At 38.5% G+C, this 20,252-nt stretch overlaps 1 protein-coding gene across 15 annotated transcripts in view; it reads left to right on the top strand.

Moving 5' to 3' along the window:
* The window catches only part of kcnma1a (potassium large conductance calcium-activated channel, subfamily M, alpha member 1a), a 913,789-nt gene that overhangs the window by 434,944 nt on the left and 458,593 nt on the right, over positions 1–20,252 (top strand). For all 15 annotated transcript variants that reach the window (XM_073025436.1, XM_073025438.1, XM_073025437.1 and 12 more), the window contains one exon: positions 5,517–5,578. In XM_073025436.1, the coding sequence (XP_072881537.1) occupies positions 5,517–5,578 (62 nt within the window). The remainder of the gene's footprint in view (positions 1–5,516; positions 5,579–20,252) is intronic.

Here is a 20,252-nt window from a genome sequence, read left to right as displayed (position 1 = left end):
GGATTCAATTCCTGCTGATGTCTGTAAAGAGCTTGTATCCTCTCCCTGTGACTGTGTACATTTCCTCCAGGTGCTTCAGTTTCCTCCCACATCCCAAAGACATACAAGCTGCTAATTTAATTGGTTACTCGGGGCATATTAGGGCAGTGTGGGCTCATTGGACTGGATGGGCCTGCTACTGTTCTTTATCTCCAAATAGAAATAGATTAATCAGAATGTGAATATTGAAGAATTTTAGCCCGAAATGTCGACAGTTTATTTCCCTCCATAGATGCTGCCTGGTCTGCTGAATTCCCCCAGTACCTCGTGTGTGTGTTGCTGAAGATTCCTAGAGAGAGAGAGAGAGAGAGAGAGAGAGTGTGTGTATTTGTCTGTACTCTCTTATGTTTACAAGGAGAGATTTTGAGAGTTTGTAACAGTTTCTGATATTTCAGGCATTACATTTTTCTATGTGTAGTGCTTTAATATAGTTAATAATTAAAAGTCAGAATCAGATTAATTATCACTGAGTTACAGTAGTGAAATTGGCTGTTTTGTGGCAGCAATCCTGTGCAGAAGACCACATTGGCCTGTATTTTCAGCTGTTATTGCTCATCCACTTCAAGGTACAATGTGTTGCGCATACAGAGATGCTCTTCTGTATACCAATGTTGGTTATTTGAGTTACTGCTGCCTTCCTGTAAGCCTGGCTGTTCTCCTCCGATGCTCTCATTAACAAGATGTTTTCGCTCACCAAACTCACTGGACGTTTTTTTTTGTTTTTTCAGTAAACCGCTGTGCATGAAGATTCCAGATCAGCAGTTTCTGAGATAATCAAATTTCCCTGCCTCGCACCAACATTCATTCCATGGTCAAAGTCACTTAAATCACGTATCTTTCCCATTCTGATGTTGGATTTGAACAGCAACTGTGATTGGCTAATTAGATATTTGCAGATGTACCTAATAATGAGGCCACTCAGTGTATTTTTGAAAGTACAGGGCATTGAAGCTGATGAGGAACTGGCGCAGAGGAGAAGTTGAGCCCAAGGTCATGTTGAATGGTAGAGCAGGCTTGGATGACCAGGCTGCTTTCTCTAGTGATATAGTAAACTTATACCTTGTCCTTGTATTAAAAAGTGCAAAATTATCTTTGTCAGTGAGTTGGGATCACAGGCTCCAGGGAAATTTATTGAAAGAGCCCAAGCAAAAAGGCTATTCCGCTTTGTGCACCTGGGATTATTTTTCACCAAGCTAAAAAGTCTGAGGGCTGATTTAGGCTAAGCCCTCAAAACCTATTGTGCTGGGTAGGGACACTGGCAAGATGGCTGGTATCCAAATAGCACAAACTAAAGATAATTGGCAAAATATTTGGCAGGAGGGTGGTGGTGGCATCCGTTGGTCTCGAGAGACCATGGATCTGCGCCTGGGCAGGGTTGTATGGGAGACTGGCAGTTGCCCAAGCTGCCACCGATGTTGTCCAAGGGAAGGGCACTAGTACCCATGCAGCTTGGCACCGGTGACGTCGCAGAGCAATGTGTTGTTAAGTGCCTTGCTCAAGGACACAAACACGCTGCCTCAGCTGAGGCTCGAACCAGTGACCTTCAGGTTACTAGTCTGATGCCTTGCCCACTAGGCCACGCGCCAACACTGCAGGAGGGTACTCTTTTTTTTAAAAAAAAGCTGTTTGTTATCTTCTGGGATGCACATTCTGAAAGGATGTTGGCAGTCAGTTCAATAGCAGCTTTGAAAAGGCAATTGGACATTATAGTTTTCAGGTCTGTAGGGAAGGGAACTAATTTAATCATTCATTCGGAGGGCTGCATAGACACAATTGGTTTTGCCGATGCAATAAATTAAAACACAAAGTAGTTGAAAGTACACAGAGGTGCTATCTGAAGAGAGAAGATAAGCTTACTTTTTAAAATTTGTCAGAATTAGTGCATCATAATGGCATAGAAGGAAGAAATTGGCCTATCGAATCTGTGCCAGGAACCGTTTGATGGAACGAGAAGGTATTAGACTGATAGTGATGCTTGATGGTGTATCAGATGGAATAAGTATAGAAAAAGAGTTACATTGCCACATCAAAAGGAAGGTACAGGTAAAGATAATGACTGGAAAAATAATAGAGGAGAAAAAAGCAGTAAAGGCATGAAACAAAGATTTTGTAGCAGTCTTCTGTGTAGAAATTCAATAAAGCATAAGCAGTGGATTGCTATTCACTCAATGACAGTGAGGAGCTTAAAGTAATTAATTAAACTAAAGAGAAATGACTGGAGAAGGGAATGAAATCCAACAGATTCATGTAACCCTGACAGGCCCCATCCTGATGGTCTCGAAGAGGAGACCGCAGTGAGACTGAAGGAATTAGCTCTGACTTTTGAACTGTTTAGTGTCTGGAACCATACCAGCTGACTGGAAGGTGGCAAATATATCACCACAACTTAAATGAGGGAAAGAGGAAATATAGATCTATGGTTCAGTTAATCTGATGTCTTGGAATATTTTTTTGATTTTGTGAGTATGTAACTAGTCAGGCAGAAACTAGTGAAGTGTAGCATGTCTAGATCTTTAATAGACAGGTTTGGATTTAGATTTATTTATCACATGTACCGTACTTCGAAACTTACAGTGAAATGTGTTATTTGTGTTAGCAAGAAACACATCCAAAGATGTGCTAGGGGCAGCCCACAAGTGTCGCCATAAATGCCGGCAGCAACGTAGCATGCTCACAATGATCGGCAGAGAATCACAGAGTGAAACAGAACAGCCAATTAACAAAGCAACAGTAGTAGAACAAGCCACACACACACACCCCCCCCCCCGCCCCCCCCAGTACAGGCCACCTTCTTTAGCCTCCGGCCTTCAGCAAACCTGAATTCATAAACATTGTACCTTCTACTTCCCCCAGCGGATCTGCACAGATTCACAGTCTTGTGTTCCGGACATTGGGACCTGACCTCTGATAAAGTGCCTCCTGAAATATTGTAACGTAAAGTAAAAGCTCATGGTTTGGGGTATTGTTAGCATGGATGAAGGAATGGTTAACAGAAAGCAGAGAATGGAAAACAACTTATTGTTCTCGGCCCAACGGGCTGCTAATATTAGGTTTGGGCAGGGGTCAGAACTGAGTTCTATGCTGTCCTTAGATGACATTTATGTCTTTGAAGACATGACAGGGTGTAATATACCCATATATTTTTGGAGTTAGTGCAATGTACATTTCTCTATTTGATTCTTGGGACGATAGGGTTGTTTCATGTGAAAACATTGAGGGAGAGAGGCCCACATTCACTCAGGTTAGAAGAGTAAATTGGATGGGCAAGATTCTGTAAGGTATTTATGAGGTAAACTCTTAGAAGCTGTTTCCTCTTGTTGGAGTATCTTTTGATTAAACATTAACCTTTCAGGGCGGACATGATGAAAACATGCAGATGTTGTAAAACTTGAGATTCTCTACTGCAGTGAACTGTGGGTATTCAGTGACTGATTTCGGTCATACTGTAGATTGGTGAATACCGGGTGAATTCGATACGTGGAGACTGTGTGGGATTCAGCCCTGATCTCTTTGAATGGTGAACAAGCTCAAAGGTCCACCTTGCATCCTTTACCATCAGTGGCCTAATGTTGGCTTATATTATGCAATTAGGTTATGATATTGATTATTTAGTCGCTGGTTGCTCTCAAATCAAGTTCATTTCTTCCAAGAGATTTGATTGTTATGGCATGATTAATTGCATAAAATCATCAATCATTCTAACTCAAACTTTGGAAATGTTAGATACGTTTTATCATTGTTCGGCTTCTTACTGAGACAGAACTATGGAGCTGGATCAGGGGTAGAATGTTTGTTTTCTTTTTAATCTTTGTTTCAGTTTGGTGGTCTTTATTGACCCATCAGCTCATCTAAGGCATGGTGCCCCTCCACCTTGTCCTAATTTCCTGCTTTCAGCCCATATTCTTTAAAGCTTCTCCCCTTGCAACTATCAAGCCCCATGCTTCTTAAATGATGCCTTTCTCAACTACTTGTCTAGCAGCTCATTCCAATATATTCAACACCCTCTGCAGCTCATTCCAATATACTCAACATCCTCTGCATGGGTCTCTTTTAAATCTTTCCCCTCTCACCTTAAATCTGTGTCCCCTAATTTTGGACTGCCTTATCCTCGAGAAAATAATTACAATGTACCTTATTTATACCACTCATAATTTTAACCATTTCCATAACATTTACACTCATTGTCCCATTTTCTAAGAAATAATGATCTAGCCTGGCCAACCTCTCTGAATAACTCAGGCCCTCTAGTTCTGGCAACATCCTCGTAAATCTTTTCTACCCCGTTTCCAGTTTAACCATGTGTGTCCTATAACAGGGCAGCCAAAACTCTGTGCAGCACTCAGATTCAGATTTATTCATCACATGTACATTGAAGCATACAGTGAAATGCATCATTCATGTTAACAACCCACAAACCCAAGGGCTGCCCACAAGTGTTGCCACATATTCGGGTGCCTACATAGCATGCCCATTATGTTCCACAGAACAAGACAAGACAACAACAGCAAAACAAACCCCTTTCCCATCCCATCCCTCCCTCCCTCCCACCCACCCAGACAGGCTGCCTCCTGTCCTCTAAAGTGTGATCTCATCAATGACCTGTACAATTGCAATATGATGTCCTAATTCCTATAGTCAGTGCCCTGAATGGTGAAGGCCAGTGTGTTAAACACCTTTCTCACCACTTTCTCAAACTGTGACACCATTTTCAACAACCTATGAACACATGCACTTGTGCTTCTTGGTCCTTCTGTTCTATTATGTGCCTTAGTGCCCTACCATTCATAGTATATTTATTTAATTTTTGATATACGGAATAGGCCCTTCCATCCCTTCGAGCCACACTGCCCAGCCATCCCCTAACTTAACCCTAGCCTATTAGCAATGACCAATTAACCTACCAACCAGTCCGCCTTTGGACTGTGGAAGGAAACCGGAGCACCTGGCGGAATCTCCTGTGGTCACGAGGAGAACCTTACAGCAGTAAGGTTACACAATGGAACCCTGGTTGCCTGAACCGTAGAGCGTTGTGCTAACCTCTAAACCACCGTGCAACCCTGGCCAATTCTGCTTTGACTTTCCAAACTACATCGTCTCACACTAAGCTGCATTGCTTCCTCCTGAAACAGAATGCATGATTGTTGCTGTACAACAAATAACCAACACATGTAAAAAATACATAACACTTGTAAGGCCTTTTGCTTTTCTTCCCGTTCTTAGTTCAAACCCAAAGAATTAAAGTTCTATTAATGACTGAAATATAAGGGGAATGAAATACTGTTTGTGATAAGGTCACCTTGGCAAAATATTGGTGCACTATATTCAGTACCTTAATCGTCATAAAGAAAATATTGATTGGAAGTCAATGTTGATAAAGACATCAGCATTTCTTCCTGCTCATGTGTGTAGCTTGCTTCTACTCTGAATGACAAATTTCTTCCGAAGTCCTAACAAATCTTCCTCTCTCTCTTTTTCAGGTGGTCTTGGTGTTTGCCCTCAGCATTGGTGCACTTGTAATATACTTCATAGATTCTTCAGAGTAAGTACCGCATTACTATCAACTAAGCCGTCGCCAAAAATGCCGTCATTTCGGTTCTGTACACAGTTTCTTACAGAGGGATAATTTCTGAACCATCACAAACATTAATGTTCGTGAATGTAACCGACCTGCAAATTATCTTTTTTCCTCCCTTCCTTGTGATTTTCAAATGATCTTAAAATATGAAATCCATCATTTTGGGAATATTACCCTCTATTTAGGACTTATTTATGTCAGGTTAGAAATGCAGTTCAAAGTTAGCAAACTGATTTTTTTCTCTCATAATTTGACACCAAACAGTTTATTCTTATTGAAATGTGCTTACTTTGAACAGTGGCTAATTGTATTGCTTGCAAAACCTTTATTGCCCACATAGAAGTGTTTTGTTTGGGTGCCTCAAGTTGATGCATTAACGTAAGATAATCGAGGTAGAATAGGATGAAGAATGTTATTTAAAATATTGCACATTATGGCCTGCAATGTGCAAAGTGAAGGAGATGTAGATTCAAAAATAGTTTGATGTTAGCTTGTATAGCAGAGTTTTGAAATACACCAGCCAAGTCCAGGAGTTGTACCAACCAGATGGTTTATTCAATGATTTGTGGGTCAAATTGCCTCCATGTAAGAGTGCATCGTTACTTGATTAAAATATTGGAAACATTTAGCGGTTGTGGAAAGAGAAACAGTAACTATATTTCAGATTGATCAGAACTGGAAGCCAGAGGCTAGAGGTTAATAGAACTGATTTTAAAAAGACGGAGGATGGAAGGTATTGAGAAAAGGAAAGTAAGACCATTGTTAGGATTTTTCTACTAAGTGGCCTCTGGCTGTGTACCGGTTGTCAGTGTTTAATTTTTCTGTTCCCACACTGCACGTCTGTCCCTAATATCGTTCATTCCCACCTGCTACAGGCAAGGCAAAACCTCCGAAGGCTGCTTTGCACAGTTTTGGCAGAGGCAGGAACAATGGCAGAAAGCCTGGAAGGAATACGGGCATTTGGGGAATATGAAGGTTGGGTGGAGATAAGTGTCAGATGAAAGGGTTTGCTGAACAATTTTAGTAAATGACAGAGCAGATTTAAGGTGCTCTGAAGATATTCTAGGTTCTTCAGGTCAATTAAATGAAACGGGATAATGACACAAGCAAAAGGAGGGCAGGAATGAGACAGTTATAAAGCAGATAAAGCAGATGGCTCCAAGGGATAGTAGGTAATAGGAGGGGGGCACCGAGTCTGCTGTTGCTTTTAACATCCCTTGTTACATCGCGAGATGACATATCCATGGGATTTTCTTATAGACTTGGATTATTTAACAATCCACTGAGACTTCAGTTTAGAGTAAATAGAGGTGATCATAATATTCTCCTCAGAAAATACTGTACCAGAATCTCATTGGCAGTTTAAATCTGCTTTTTGATGGACTGCTCTTTCAAGAAAGACTTCTATAGCTTCCAGCATCAAAGGAGCATGTTACCAATTCAGCTCCTCAGTCCAAGAAGGTCAGGGATTCCTCAAAAAGCTTCTAAGGTTGTCAACAAGCTGTTGGTGGAATTGAACAAAACAAGTGATATCATCAAAACTCAGAAATGAATGTGCTTTTTATTCCACTGGCGAGACATATATATTTAACTGCAGAAAAGGTTGACCTAATAATGCAAACTGCGAAGGAAACCAGTGAAATGATGTATTGTGTTGTGGATGAAATGTTTCAGTCCTTTGTTGAGATTTTCATAGCTCAAGAGAAGGGGAATAAATATCCTGAATGTTACCCTTTTGGAAACAGAAAGTACCTGGGGTTTATTGTACTTGATCATGACTGTTGTCAAACTGATCTTCTGATGAGGGACTGCACTGGTTACCAAACTTTTTAGAAAAGGAGAGATGCACAAATGTCATTAATGCTACTTCATTTGACTTTTCTGTTTCCGGCCTGCACATCAATCTCCGATATCATACATTACCACCTGCTGTAGGCCAGGCAAAACATCCAACGTACTTTTCTCATTGGCTGCTTTGCACAGCTTTGGCAGAGGCAGGGGGCAGTGGCTGGAATGCTGGAGGGAATATGATGGTATTCTCTCCATCCCCAAAGAGAAGCTGCAAACCTAACAAATAGAACCTGCCGTCAAAATAAAAATCTAACACCAGCTCTTTTTCCCATTCATTTCTTTTAAAAATTCAAATTATTAGTTCATCAAGGTAAGATATGCATGCTTTTGATTTATTTTGCTAATTGTACTAGACTTGTTTGCATAGCTGAAGAATGTAGTGATTTTAGACTCTAGTTCTCAATAGGATTGTAGTTGGAGTACATATGCATGCAGTACCTCACACCTTCTTCTGTTTGGACTCTCCTATTGGATTTATTAACATTAATTTCTCTTCGTTTAGTCCTTTCTGTTGTAAAACTCAGCTGAAGAGATTTGCTTCTTTGAAAACATTTTCTATTGATAGCAAGTAGCACTGCATGAACAAAATGGATGGCTGTCATTTACTGTAGCTGAGTGGTTTAATTTTTTTTTAAAGATTTATGTTGTGGTGCTCTTGACGTGCTTGGCACAATTTTGAAGAAACAGTACAAAAGCAAAACACCACAGTTGTGGGCAGTCTGAGATAAAAACATAATGCTGGAAATAATCAACATGCCAGTCAGTATTTATGGAAAGGGAAACTGGGCTAATGTTTTATTCCTAGTTTGGATGGAAGACCATTGACCTGAACCTTAATGCTCTTTTTTTTCTCTCTCTGCTGATGTTGCCTTTTCTGTTTTTATAACAACTTTGAAGAGTTTCAGTGATTTTGGATAATCTCTGTAGGGCAAATTATCCGGGAAATACAAGCTGAGTATTGAAGTTGTTACCATAAATTTTCCTAAATAGTGGAGGGCAAAACTCTTCTGGCAAATACCCTGGAAAGATCTCTTTCCACCACCCAATACCTCCCCCATCTTTTCACCTGTTATCTTACAGCTTATCCTCTGAACTATTGATTAGTTACCTAGTAAGAAGCTATAGCCAACTCTCTTCCATTCTGTTGTGTAATGCACCTGAACACTGGTATAACTTTGTCAATGATCTGATCAATAGGAGGCTTACGAATGCACCATTGCCATGAATCACTGTCAGTATATAGTGAATGCAATTGGGAAATAATTATTTTCAGTTTAATGTTCCATTGTGGAGCAGAGAAGCTGATGATTGAAGGAAGTAAATTGGTAAACTGAGGCTCAAGAAAAAAGTCATAGTCGCCAATTTCCTGCTGAACCACTGGCCAGGCATGAGCACAGTCAGTCCAGGCACTGCCTAGAATCAAAAGGAGAGGCGCAGTCTTGGGACGGCTCTGTGCTTCATTTCAATAGTGTTGTGTGAGAGGCTGAGAGCATGGGGAATTAAAGCACCATTTTCCCACTGATGAAGAGCGTCAGCCACTCTTTGCTTGATCTATCCGTACTGTGGACAAAATTACATATTGACAACTTCCATTGCTTACATGATATATTTCGTCCCACATTGCAGAATGATTCCTGAACATGCTCATTGATCCAGATGTCCATAATATTCGCAGGGACTGAACGGGGAACCATCTCTTTTTTATCTCCCATCTTTTAATTATCATTATTAATAACAACAAAATAAAGTTGATACATAGATAATGAGATTACACGCATACATATTTCAACTAACTATGAAAGATTACAAGAGCAATGAATACAGTATAAATGAGTATTCCCACATCGTAAATGATACAATATACAAATAGACAAGGCAAACCTAAGTGTATCATAATATAAAATAAAAAAAGAAAAAGAAAAAAAGAAAAAAAATCATTATGCAAAAAACTAATCTAAAATCTAATAACTAATAGAAGAGAAAAAAAAGAAAAAATAAAAAAGAGAAAAAAAAGGGCTGTTTATAATATCTCACAAAAATACAAAATCATCAGTGTCGTCAACTCCGATCCTCTTGACATAAATGCAATCAAAACTGGAAAATCAAATAGGCCTGGAGCAGGGTCCTATTACATATGAAAATATTGAATAAATAGTCTCCATATCTTTTCAAATTTAGTAGAAGTGTCAAATACACCACTTCTAATTTTTTCTAAATTTAAACATAACATAGTTTGAGAAAGCCAATGAAATACAGTAGGAGGATTAATTTCCTTCCAATTCAACAAAATAGATCTTCTAGCCATTAGTGTAAGGAATGCAATCATTCAACAAGCGGAAGAAGATAAATGAAGTGAGTCCATCATTGGTAAACCAAAAATTGTGGTAATAGGATGGGGTTGTAAATCAATGTTCAATATCGCAGAGATAATATCAAAAATATCTTTCCAATATTTTTTCAAAAGTGGACACGACCAGAACATATGAGTTAGAGACGCTATTTCAGATTGACATCTATCACAAATAGGATTTATATAGAAATAAAAATGAGCCAATTTATCCTTGGACATATGAGCCCTGTGTACAACCTTAAACTGTATTAATGAATGTTTAGCATATATAGATGATGTATTAACTAATTGAAGAATTTTATCCCAATTCTCAATAGGAATAATAATGTTGAGCTCTCTTTCCCAATCATTTTTTGTCTTATAAAGGGGCTCTGAACGTATCTTTATAATTATATTATAAAGTTTTGATATAAGCCCTTTCTGAAAGGGGTTTAATTCAAACAAATTCTCCAAAATGCCTGAAGACACAAGGTTTGGAAAAGTAGGAAGTACAGTATTTTAAAAATTCCTGATCTGTAAATATCTAAAAAAATGAAATCTAGGCAAATTATATTTATTAGATAACTGCTCAAAAGACATAAAACAATTATCCAAAAATAAGTCAGAAAATCGTAATAATCCTTTAGTCTTCCAAGCCAAATAAGCTTGGTCTATAATTGAAGGGTGGAAAAAACAATTGGATACAATAGGAATATTTAAAACAAACTGAATCAACCCAAAAAATTTCAAAATTGAAACCATATACGTAAAGTTTGTTTAACTATCGGGTTGTCAATTCGTTTCAGCAATTTAAAAAGAGCAAAAGGGAGAGAAGTCCCCAAAATAGAACCCAGTGCAAAACCTGGTACCGATTTAATTTCCAGGCTCACCCAATGAGGGCTAAAAGATCCATCCCAATCTTTCAACCAACATATCAAATATCTGATATTAACTGCCCAATAATAAAATCTAAAATTAGGCAATGCTAATCCACCTTCCTTCTTTGCCTTCTGTAAGTATATTTTACCTAACCTAGGATTTTTATTCTGCCAAATATATGAGGAAATTTTTGAATCAACATTAGTAAAAAAAAGATTTCGGAATAAGAATTGGTACTGCTTGAAAAGTATATAAGAACGTAGGTAAAATAGCCATCTTAATAGTGTTAATTCGACCTATCAGAGATAAAGGTAATGGTGACCACTTAGTAAGCAAGCATTTAATCTGATCAATTAAGGGTACAAAATTAACCTTAAATAAGTCTTTGTGGTTTTTTGTGATTTTAATCCCTAAGTAAATAAAAGAATCATTAACTAATTTAAAAGGTAGGTTTCCATAAATTGGGACCTGTCTATTTAAAGGAAACAATTCACTCTTATTAAGATTTAACTTATACCCAGAAAAATCACTAAATTGAGCCAACAATGATAAAACTACAGGAATAGATTTCTCAGGATTGGAAATAAATAATAATAAATCATCTGCATACAAAGATAACTTATGAGTATCTGTCCCACGATTAATACCAAGAATATCCTGTGATTCTCTGATAGCAATTGCCAAGGGTTCTAAAGCAATATCAAATAATAGTGGACTAAGAGGACAGCCTTGTCTAGTGCCCCGAAATAAACGAAAAAAGGGAGATCTTTGATTATTTGTAAACACCGAGGCTACTGGGGTATGATAAATCAGTTTAATCCAGAAAATGAATGTCAGACTAAAATTAAACTTCTCCAACACATTAAATAAGTATGGCCATTCAACTCTATCAAATGCTTTCTCTGCATCTAATGAAATAACACATTCTGAAATATTATGTGAAGGAGTATACACAATATTCAATAACCTCCTAACATTAAAAAAAGAATAGCGATTTTTAATAAAACCGGTTTGATCCTCCGAAATAATTTGGGGTAATACCTTCTCCAATCTGGATGCAAGTAACTTGGGAAAAATCTTGGAATCTACATTCAGTAAGGATATTGGTCTATAGGATGCACAATCAGTAGGGTCTTTATCTTTCTTCAATATTAAAGAAATAGAAGCTCTATAAAAAGATTGTGGCCAATTGCCCAATCTAATTGCTTCTTCAAAAACCTTATATAACCAAGGAGAGAGAGTAGCGGAAAAACATTAAAAAAATTCTGCTGTATACCCATCCGGACCAGGTGCTTTCCCTGAATTCATGGAAGAAATAAACCCTCTGATTTCTGCATCAGTCAAAGGAGTTTCCAATATTGAAAGATCATCTGGTGATAATCTTGGGAAATTCAATTTCCCAAGAAAATCACACATGGTACTGCAATCCTGAGGAAATTCAGAATGATACAGGGAAGTATAAAAATCTTGAAATTATTTATTTATCTCATCATGGTTAATTGTCAAATCCCCATTTTGCTGACGGATCTTAGTAATTTGACGTTTAACCAAAGCATTCTTCAATTGACTAGCTAATAGTTTACCTGATTTATCACTATGTATATAAAAATCAGATCTGGACTTCATCAGTTGATTTTCAATCGAAGATGTAAGTAATAAAGTATATTCTGTTTGAAGTTCAACCCTTTGTTTGTAAAGCTCCTTACTAGGAGTAATCAAATATTTCTTGTCAATCTCTTTAATTTTATCAACCAATAAAAGAGTTTCCTTCTTTATGCGTTTTCTCAGACCAACAGAGTAAGAAATAATCTGTCCACGTATATATGCTTTAAAAGTGTCCCAAAGTGTTCCGTAAGAAATATCTTCCATGGAGTTGGTTGAGAAGAAGAAATCGATCTGTTCATTCATAAATTTAATAAAGTACGGATCTTGCAATAAGGTAGAATCAAACCGCCATTGTCTAGCATTATGAACTGTGTCCGTAAATTTAATAGAAAGTTTTAATGGAGCATGGTCAGAAATAGCTATACTATCATAATAACAACCATTTACCGAAGGAATCAAACAAGAGTCAATACAAAAATAATCAATTCTTGAATAAGAATGATAAACATGTGAGAAAAAAGAAAAGGTTTTGTCCTTAGGATGCCGAAATCTCGAAATATCAAAAATTCCATTATCAGTCAAAAAAGAGTTGATACAAGTGGCCGACTTATTGGGTACAGTCTGAGTAGATATAGATTTGTCCATCAAAGGATTTAAACAACAATTAAAATCACCACCCATTATTAACTTATATTCATTTAGATTAGGTAAAGAAGTAAATAAGGACTTAAAAAAATCAGGACAATCCACATTTGGAGCATAGACATTAACCATAGCAACCTTTTTATTAAAAAGTAAACCCGTAATTAACAAAAATCTACCATTCGGATCCGAAAAGATATCATGTTGGACAAATGTAATAGAGGAGTCAATAAAAACTGAAACTCCCTTTACTTTGGCATTCGAATTCGAATGATATTGTTGACCCTGCCAAAACCTAAAAAAACGATAATTGTCCTCCTTCCTCACATGAGTTTCTTGTACAAAAATGATATGAGCATTAAGTCTTTGGAATACTTTGAAAATCTTCTTTCATTTAATCGGATGGTTTAAACCATTAGTATTCCAAGAAACAAAATTAATGGTCTGAGCCATAGTTCTAAAATCAACCCTTTGGTATAAAAAGGTTTAACCAAATTACAAACTCATGCCCCCGGAAGAAGAACAAAAATAAAAAGCAGACCCAGAAGTGACGACATCGCGGACATATTTGTAGTTCAAAATCAGCCCAAATGAAAAAACTAAAAAAAACTGATAGAAAAAATATAGAATTAGAAAAAAGACCACCCACCTCCCACTCAAGAAAGAGAAAAAAAACCAGAGCCAAAAAAAGGCCGGGAAAAAGCAAAAATAAAACTAACCCTACCCCCATATCAGCGGAAGACCACTCCATATATAAAGGATATATATTAAAAAAAAACCACCCAAACTTTAAAAATTATAATCACTATACTAGAACCAGACTTCTTAATATAATTGGTAGTAGAAAAAAAACCGAAGAAAATATAATCACTAAAAACTTATAAATCGGGTTAAAACCCAAACAAACCAAAAAAATATTTAAACTGTGATAAGCGATGCATTGTAGGAAGAAGACAAGAGAAAAAAAATAGCGCCATCTTAAAAAACACCAAAAATGTTTTATCAAAAAACCACCATCTTAGTAAAAAAGTATTCACCTTCGAAGGATTAAAAATACACCTTCGAAGGAACAGAAAATAGTCAGTGATACAGTATAATGGTTAAAGTGTGTAAAACAAAACGATTAATATGTTGAAAGAACACTTTAACTTGAGTATAAAGTGTAGAGTAAACCTACACCAACAACCAGAAACAAAATCTGGTTTGGAGGATCAAAAACCATCTTACACGATCGAAATCACTCATTCATTCAGCCTGAGAGCCCGTAGCAGTAGGGAAGTTCTCATTCAGAAAACTTCTCGCTTCAAATGTAGAAAGAAAAATCTGGCGAGGAGCGTTCGGTGGAGAGATTCTGAGCTTCGCAGGGTATAAGAGCGCTGGTTTTAAATTTTTCTCATAACATTCAGACATCAGCGGTTTAAATAGAAGCCGTGCCCTCATTACCTCAGGACTAAAATCTTCTACTAAGCGGAAATTGTGATCTTGAAATTTAATCATTCCTACACGTCGAGCCACATGAATAAGTTGCTCTTTAACATGTACATAATGGAACCGGACAATTACAACCGAAGGTTTAGCTGAAGCACTCGGTGATCGACACGTAATTCTATGCGCGCGATCAAGTAACGGCGGACTGTCTGGAAAAACAGACGGGAACGCATCCTTTAAAAGTCGAGCAAAATACACCCTGGGGTCGTCTTTTTCGATACCTTCTGGGAGACCAAGTATACGTAGGTTCTGTCTTCTGGACCGATTCTCAAAGTCGACACTCTTGGCTTTAAGTGTTTCCAACAGTTTAGTAGTCGAAAGTAAGTCCTGTTGCAATTTTTCAATTATCAAATCTCGTTTCTGAGCGTCTTCTTGCAGAGATGCGATAAGAACTTGCTGCTGGTTAATTACTGAATCCGTCTTATCCATATAATCTCGAAAAGCCTTTATATCTTGTTTAAAAATTTGTTGTTGTTCATCAAATTTTTTATCCAAAACCTCCATAAACAGTTCATAAGTTAATTCAGTGCGTTTCGGATGAGCTTGCTTCTTTCCATTACCGTTCGGGTTACGCCCAGGTTCTCGTCCTTTAGATCTAAGAGCCATTTCTGAGTACATATCTTCAAAAATTCACAATAAACTCTTAACGATAAGTCCAAAAAAATAGCAAGAATCTTTTGGTGTAGGTAAAAATAAGTTGAATAAGGGTGATCAAAGGTTAAAAAAAGTAAAGGTTATGGAGCGAATCTAAAACAGTACTCACTCCATGAGCATCTCCCGCTGACCTCGGGAACCATCTCTTGCTCCATTGCAGAATCTTACCTACAATGAGTGATATAATATTACCATGAGCGTTAACTATCCAAATTTCTTACTGAGTAAATGATCGGATGATAACCAGGTGCACGATATATTTGTTCTTCTCTTGTTGTAGGGAATGAGAAAGTTTAGCCATTGCTGGTCTAAACAACACTTTTCATGGCGGCAATGTGGCCTGCCTCCCTCACTGTCCCAGTAGCATGACTTCAGAAGGGTTCAGAAAACTATCAGAATCAGTGTGTTTCATACATTGAGGAATGCCTTTGGAAGACTGGGTTTTCATTGGCAATGTTTACTTAGAATCTGATATCTAATTATGCATCAAAACTCTCCCTTTAGTTCTGATGCATAATTAAACCAATTCAGGTCCACAGTAAAATAAGTCATATTAAACTGGGATACAATATCAATAAATGAGTGAGTTTCAAACCTTTTTAGTAGGAGTAGAAGTGTGATCACTTGAGTCGAGTACGATGTTCTCCCAAGGAGAATGCCTGTGTGTGGCTTTGTTAAAATGTGTGGAGGTTGATGCATGGACAGTGACCATACGGTCCTTGACAGATCAGGATCAGACACCAGTGGCATGGCATCCAAGACGAGCTGGGGACCCTTCACTGCTGAAGCATTCATCTGCCTTCACTGCCATTGTGATGCGTCATTATCTTCTGCCAGCTCCACCGTTGAGGTGTTGTTTAGATTGCACTTTGTCTGGAATCTCCGCTTTGACCTTTTCACCTTGGGTGACCCTACCAGGAGCTAAGCTCCAGTTGGCATTGCGTATTGTGACAGCATTAAGAGCTCCTAAATCATGGACGTAACCACTACATAATATTTCTCAGAATCTCAGTTCTCTGTAAAATTAATCGATGATAACTCTGAGCTATCACATCTGCTGAAGTGCAGTAATGCATTCAGTTGCATGTTGCAACAAAAAATAAAGTGGTTTTTCTGACAAAAAGTGCTAGCTTTATTCACACCTCCAATGTACAAAATACCTGTTTCTGCTGTTAGCTCATTTAGCAGTTATTACCTACTGATAAATTTCATATCTCTACATAATACACCAGGTTTCTTGTAGGAGTCTTTCTTTATGTGACTCATTATAAAAATACTGCAGCAACTTAATAGTTATTAAAATTTTGTGTATGTTTATGTTTTTTAAGAAACAGCACCATATATTAACAAAGACGATTGATTACGATCATTCCAATAAAACAGGCTGCCATGACAGTTTATAGAAGATTATGTAGCATCTAAAGATCTGAAAGTTACCAGGGGATGGAGTGGGTGGAGGGAACAGATAGGGGTGGAAGGGATGTCTCCACAAACTTTAGAAGGTGTTAATAGTCGAATTGTTGATGAATTGAAATGCTGCTTGTTGTACATGAGAGAGACACAGAGTACAAAAAGGAACCTAAACAAGAGATTCTGCATATCTAACAAGAAATCCAACATAACACACAAAATGTTGGAGGAACTCAGCAAATCAGGCAGCATCTATGGAGGGGAATAAACAGTCAATGTTTCAGGCTGAGACTTTTCATCAGGACTGGAAAGGAACAGAACAGAAGCCAGAATAAGAAGGCGGGGGAAGGGGAAGGAATACAAGCTGGCAGGTGATAGGTGAAACTAGGTGTGTGAATGGGGGAGAGGAGTGGAATGAAATAAGAAGCTGGGAGGTGATAGGTGGAAAAGGTGAAGGGTTGGAGAAGAAAGAATCTGATAGGAGAGGGCAGTGGACCATGGAAGAAAAGGAAGGAAGAGGGGCACCAGAGGGAGGTGCTGGGCATGAGAGGAAAGGTGGTGAGAAGGGAACCAGAATGGAAAATAAAAAAAGAGAGAAGGGGAAGGGGATAAATTGGGCTTTGAAGTGTCAAATGGTACAGTGGTGATAGAATTGCTGCCTCACAGTTTCAGCGACCCGGGTTCAAATCTGATTTCCAGTGCAGTCTGTGTACAGTTTTCACATTCTTCAGTTGGGATTCCCTTGGGGTTCTGGTTTCTTCACATGACCCAGAGATCTGTGGTTTGACAGGTTATCTGGCCACTGTACATTCTCTCTAGTGGGTAGTAGAATTGTGGGCATTGATGGGAATGTGGTCACTTTATTAGATACAGAAGTGTACCTAATAAAATGGTCACAGGAGTGGAACCCCTTGTGGTCTTCTGCTGTTGTAGCCCATCCACTTCAAGGCTCGATGTGTTGTACGCTCAGAGATGCTCTTTTGCACACCACTCCTGAGTTACTGTCGCCTTCCTGTCAGCTTGAACTAGTCTGACCATTCTCCACTGACCTCTCTAATTAACAAGGCTTTATCACCCACAGAACTGCCGCTCACTGGATCTTTGAATTTGTTTTTTGCACCATTCTCTGTAAACTTTGGAGATGGCTGTGCATGAAAATCCCAGGAGATCAGAGGTTTCTGAGGTATTCATACCCTGTCTGGTACCAACAATCATTCTATGGTCAAAGTCACTTCGATCACATTTCTTCCCCATTCTGATGTTTGGTTTGAACAACAATTGAACCTCTTGACCACATCTGCATGCTTTTATGCATTGAATTGCTGCCACATGATTGGCTGATTAGATATTTGCATTAATGAGCTGGTGTTTTGGTGGCCACTGATTGAAGTCCACTCTGGGACTTAGGGGTCAGAGGTGACATGAATGCAACCTTATCAAACTGGGTGTAGAATCACTTGCATAACACATCTCCAGCAGAGAAAGTGATGGAAAATAAGTTTGTATTTAGAGGAAAATTTCATTTTTCATTTTGTTTTTAGTAAATAAAAAAGTTTTTATTTTGTGGGCCTTTTCAGATTGAAGGTTAGGAAGGGCAGAGTACATCCTTTAAAGAGATTCTTCCTGCATCTATTGAACAAATGTTTTTTAGCCTCAGCATGAGAGGGAATGAACAGGAGGACGGAGCAGTGAGTAGAATTTACAAATGAGTCTATGGGGAGATGATCCAGGACCTATGGAGGATAAAGCAGCTTCCTTTAAGGTAAAAATATTTATCTAAATCATTTTGGAATTTCCACACTGCCTTCTGACAGCCCAGTATAACAGGCGAGGCTCTGGGGGAGGGTGTTCAAAGTAAAATGGAGCCAAAATCTGAAATAAAAACAGACAATGCTAGAAATCCGCTAATGTGAGAGGGCATAGTTTTAACGTGATTGTCAGAGGTAAGTGTTTCTACACAGAGTGGTTCGTGCTTGGTATGCCTTGCCAGGGGTGGTGATAGAAGCTGATACATTAGGGGCATTTAAGAAACTTAGATAGGCATGTGAATGATAGAAAAATAAAGGGCTAAGTAGGAAGGAAGGGATAGATTGATCTTAAAGTAGGTTAAAAGGTCAGAAAAATATTGTGGGCCAAAGGACCCATACTGCGCTGTTTTGTTCTGTGTTTGATGTTCCACTCAGCAGGTCAGGTAAAATCTATACCAGAGAATAGTTTCTTCCTGACAAGTTTTTTTTTAATCCGAGAAGAATCATTCCCTGAGACATTGTGCTTGCTCAGCAATGGCCTTCTCTTGGAATGTGCCAACTTTCCACAGGCTCATTGTACCATGGTGGAAATTATTAATGGCAGCGTAATGAAATTCTTGTTACAGTGTGTGGAAGTGGTTTTGGTGCTCAGCAAACTGTGCAGATATCAAAGGGCAAAATAATATCCCATCAATTTAACCTCAATTTCTGCATGCCATGGTAGCGTACGGTTAGCGCAACACTACCATAGCTCAGGGCATTGAAATTTGGAGTTCAATTCTGGTGCTGTCTGTAAGGAGTTTGTACGCTCTCCATGTGACTCTGTGGTTTTCCTCCAGGTGCTGCACTTTCCTCCCGAAGTCCAAAGACATACCAGTTAGTAGGTTAATTGGTCATTCTATTTTGTCCTGTAATTCGGGTTAATTTAGACAGTTGCTGGTTGATGTGGCTCGTTGCATTGGAAGGGCCTGTTCCATGCTGTAACTCTAAATAAATAAAGAAACTTGACATTCTAAGAAATAGTTTGTTCAGTATGTGCCATGTCATATGATGTAGGTGATTATGATCCTTCCATAATCATAATTACTCTTGGCAAATTTTGATACAGAAGTGGTTTGCCATTGGTTTCTTCTGGGCAGTGTCTTTACAAGAGGGGTGACCCCAGCCATTATCAATACACTTCATAGATTGCCTGCCTGGCATCAGTGGTCGCATAACCAGGACTAGTGACGTGCACCAGCTGCTCATACGGCCATCCACCACCTGATCCCATGGCTTCGCATGTCCCAGATCAAGGAGGGATAAGCAGGTGCTACACCTTGCCCAAGGGTGACCTGCAGGCTAGCGGAGGGAAGGAGCACCTTGCACCTCCTTTGGTAGAGACGTATCTGCACCCCGCCACTTAAATCCAAGAAATACAAAACTTTTAAAACATTTGCATTGTATGGATGGGTATTTAAATCAGGGGACAAATAAAAAAAATAAAGTAAATAAAAACAAAGAGTGTTGGAAATCATCAGCAGGGCAGGCAGAATCTGCGGACAGGAATAAAGTTTCCATTTTATACAACTTGGAAAGTTAACTCTGCATGTCCCTCCATAAATGTTACCTGCCCTGTTGACGGTGTGTAGGGTTTCTATATATTCTTTATTTATTCATGCCTGTAGGTTTGTGTGCTATTCTGAAGAAACTGAAAACCAGCACAGGAACATATAAACACAGTTTATACAGAATTTTCAGTCTTTGTTGGGCAGTTGCATTAACTATAGCTCACTCATGTTAGCTGTAAGTATTGCTAGCTTTTTGTGTTACCTTACTGGGAAAAGAATCTGGGCAGTTTTCACAAGGTTGTGTTTGGTCTATGGTAGGAATCTTTCAGTATTTAGTCACAACTGCAATCAGTTGAATATCACTTCTAGCCATAAGCAATCACCTTGACAAGGGATACTTTGCAATTCTTTCCATCTCACAATTAATAGTGTGACTCACTTAAGTGTTGGGAGGGAATGGTCTGTCATATAAACAATTATAT

The sequence above is a fragment of the Hemitrygon akajei genome, chromosome 21 (genome assembly GCF_048418815.1).
Source record: "Hemitrygon akajei chromosome 21, sHemAka1.3, whole genome shotgun sequence".
NCBI classification, from domain to species: domain Eukaryota; kingdom Metazoa; phylum Chordata; class Chondrichthyes; order Myliobatiformes; family Dasyatidae; genus Hemitrygon; species Hemitrygon akajei.
Note: the sequence above shows the minus strand (reverse complement) of the source record. Positions and strands in the feature narration are given on the sequence as shown.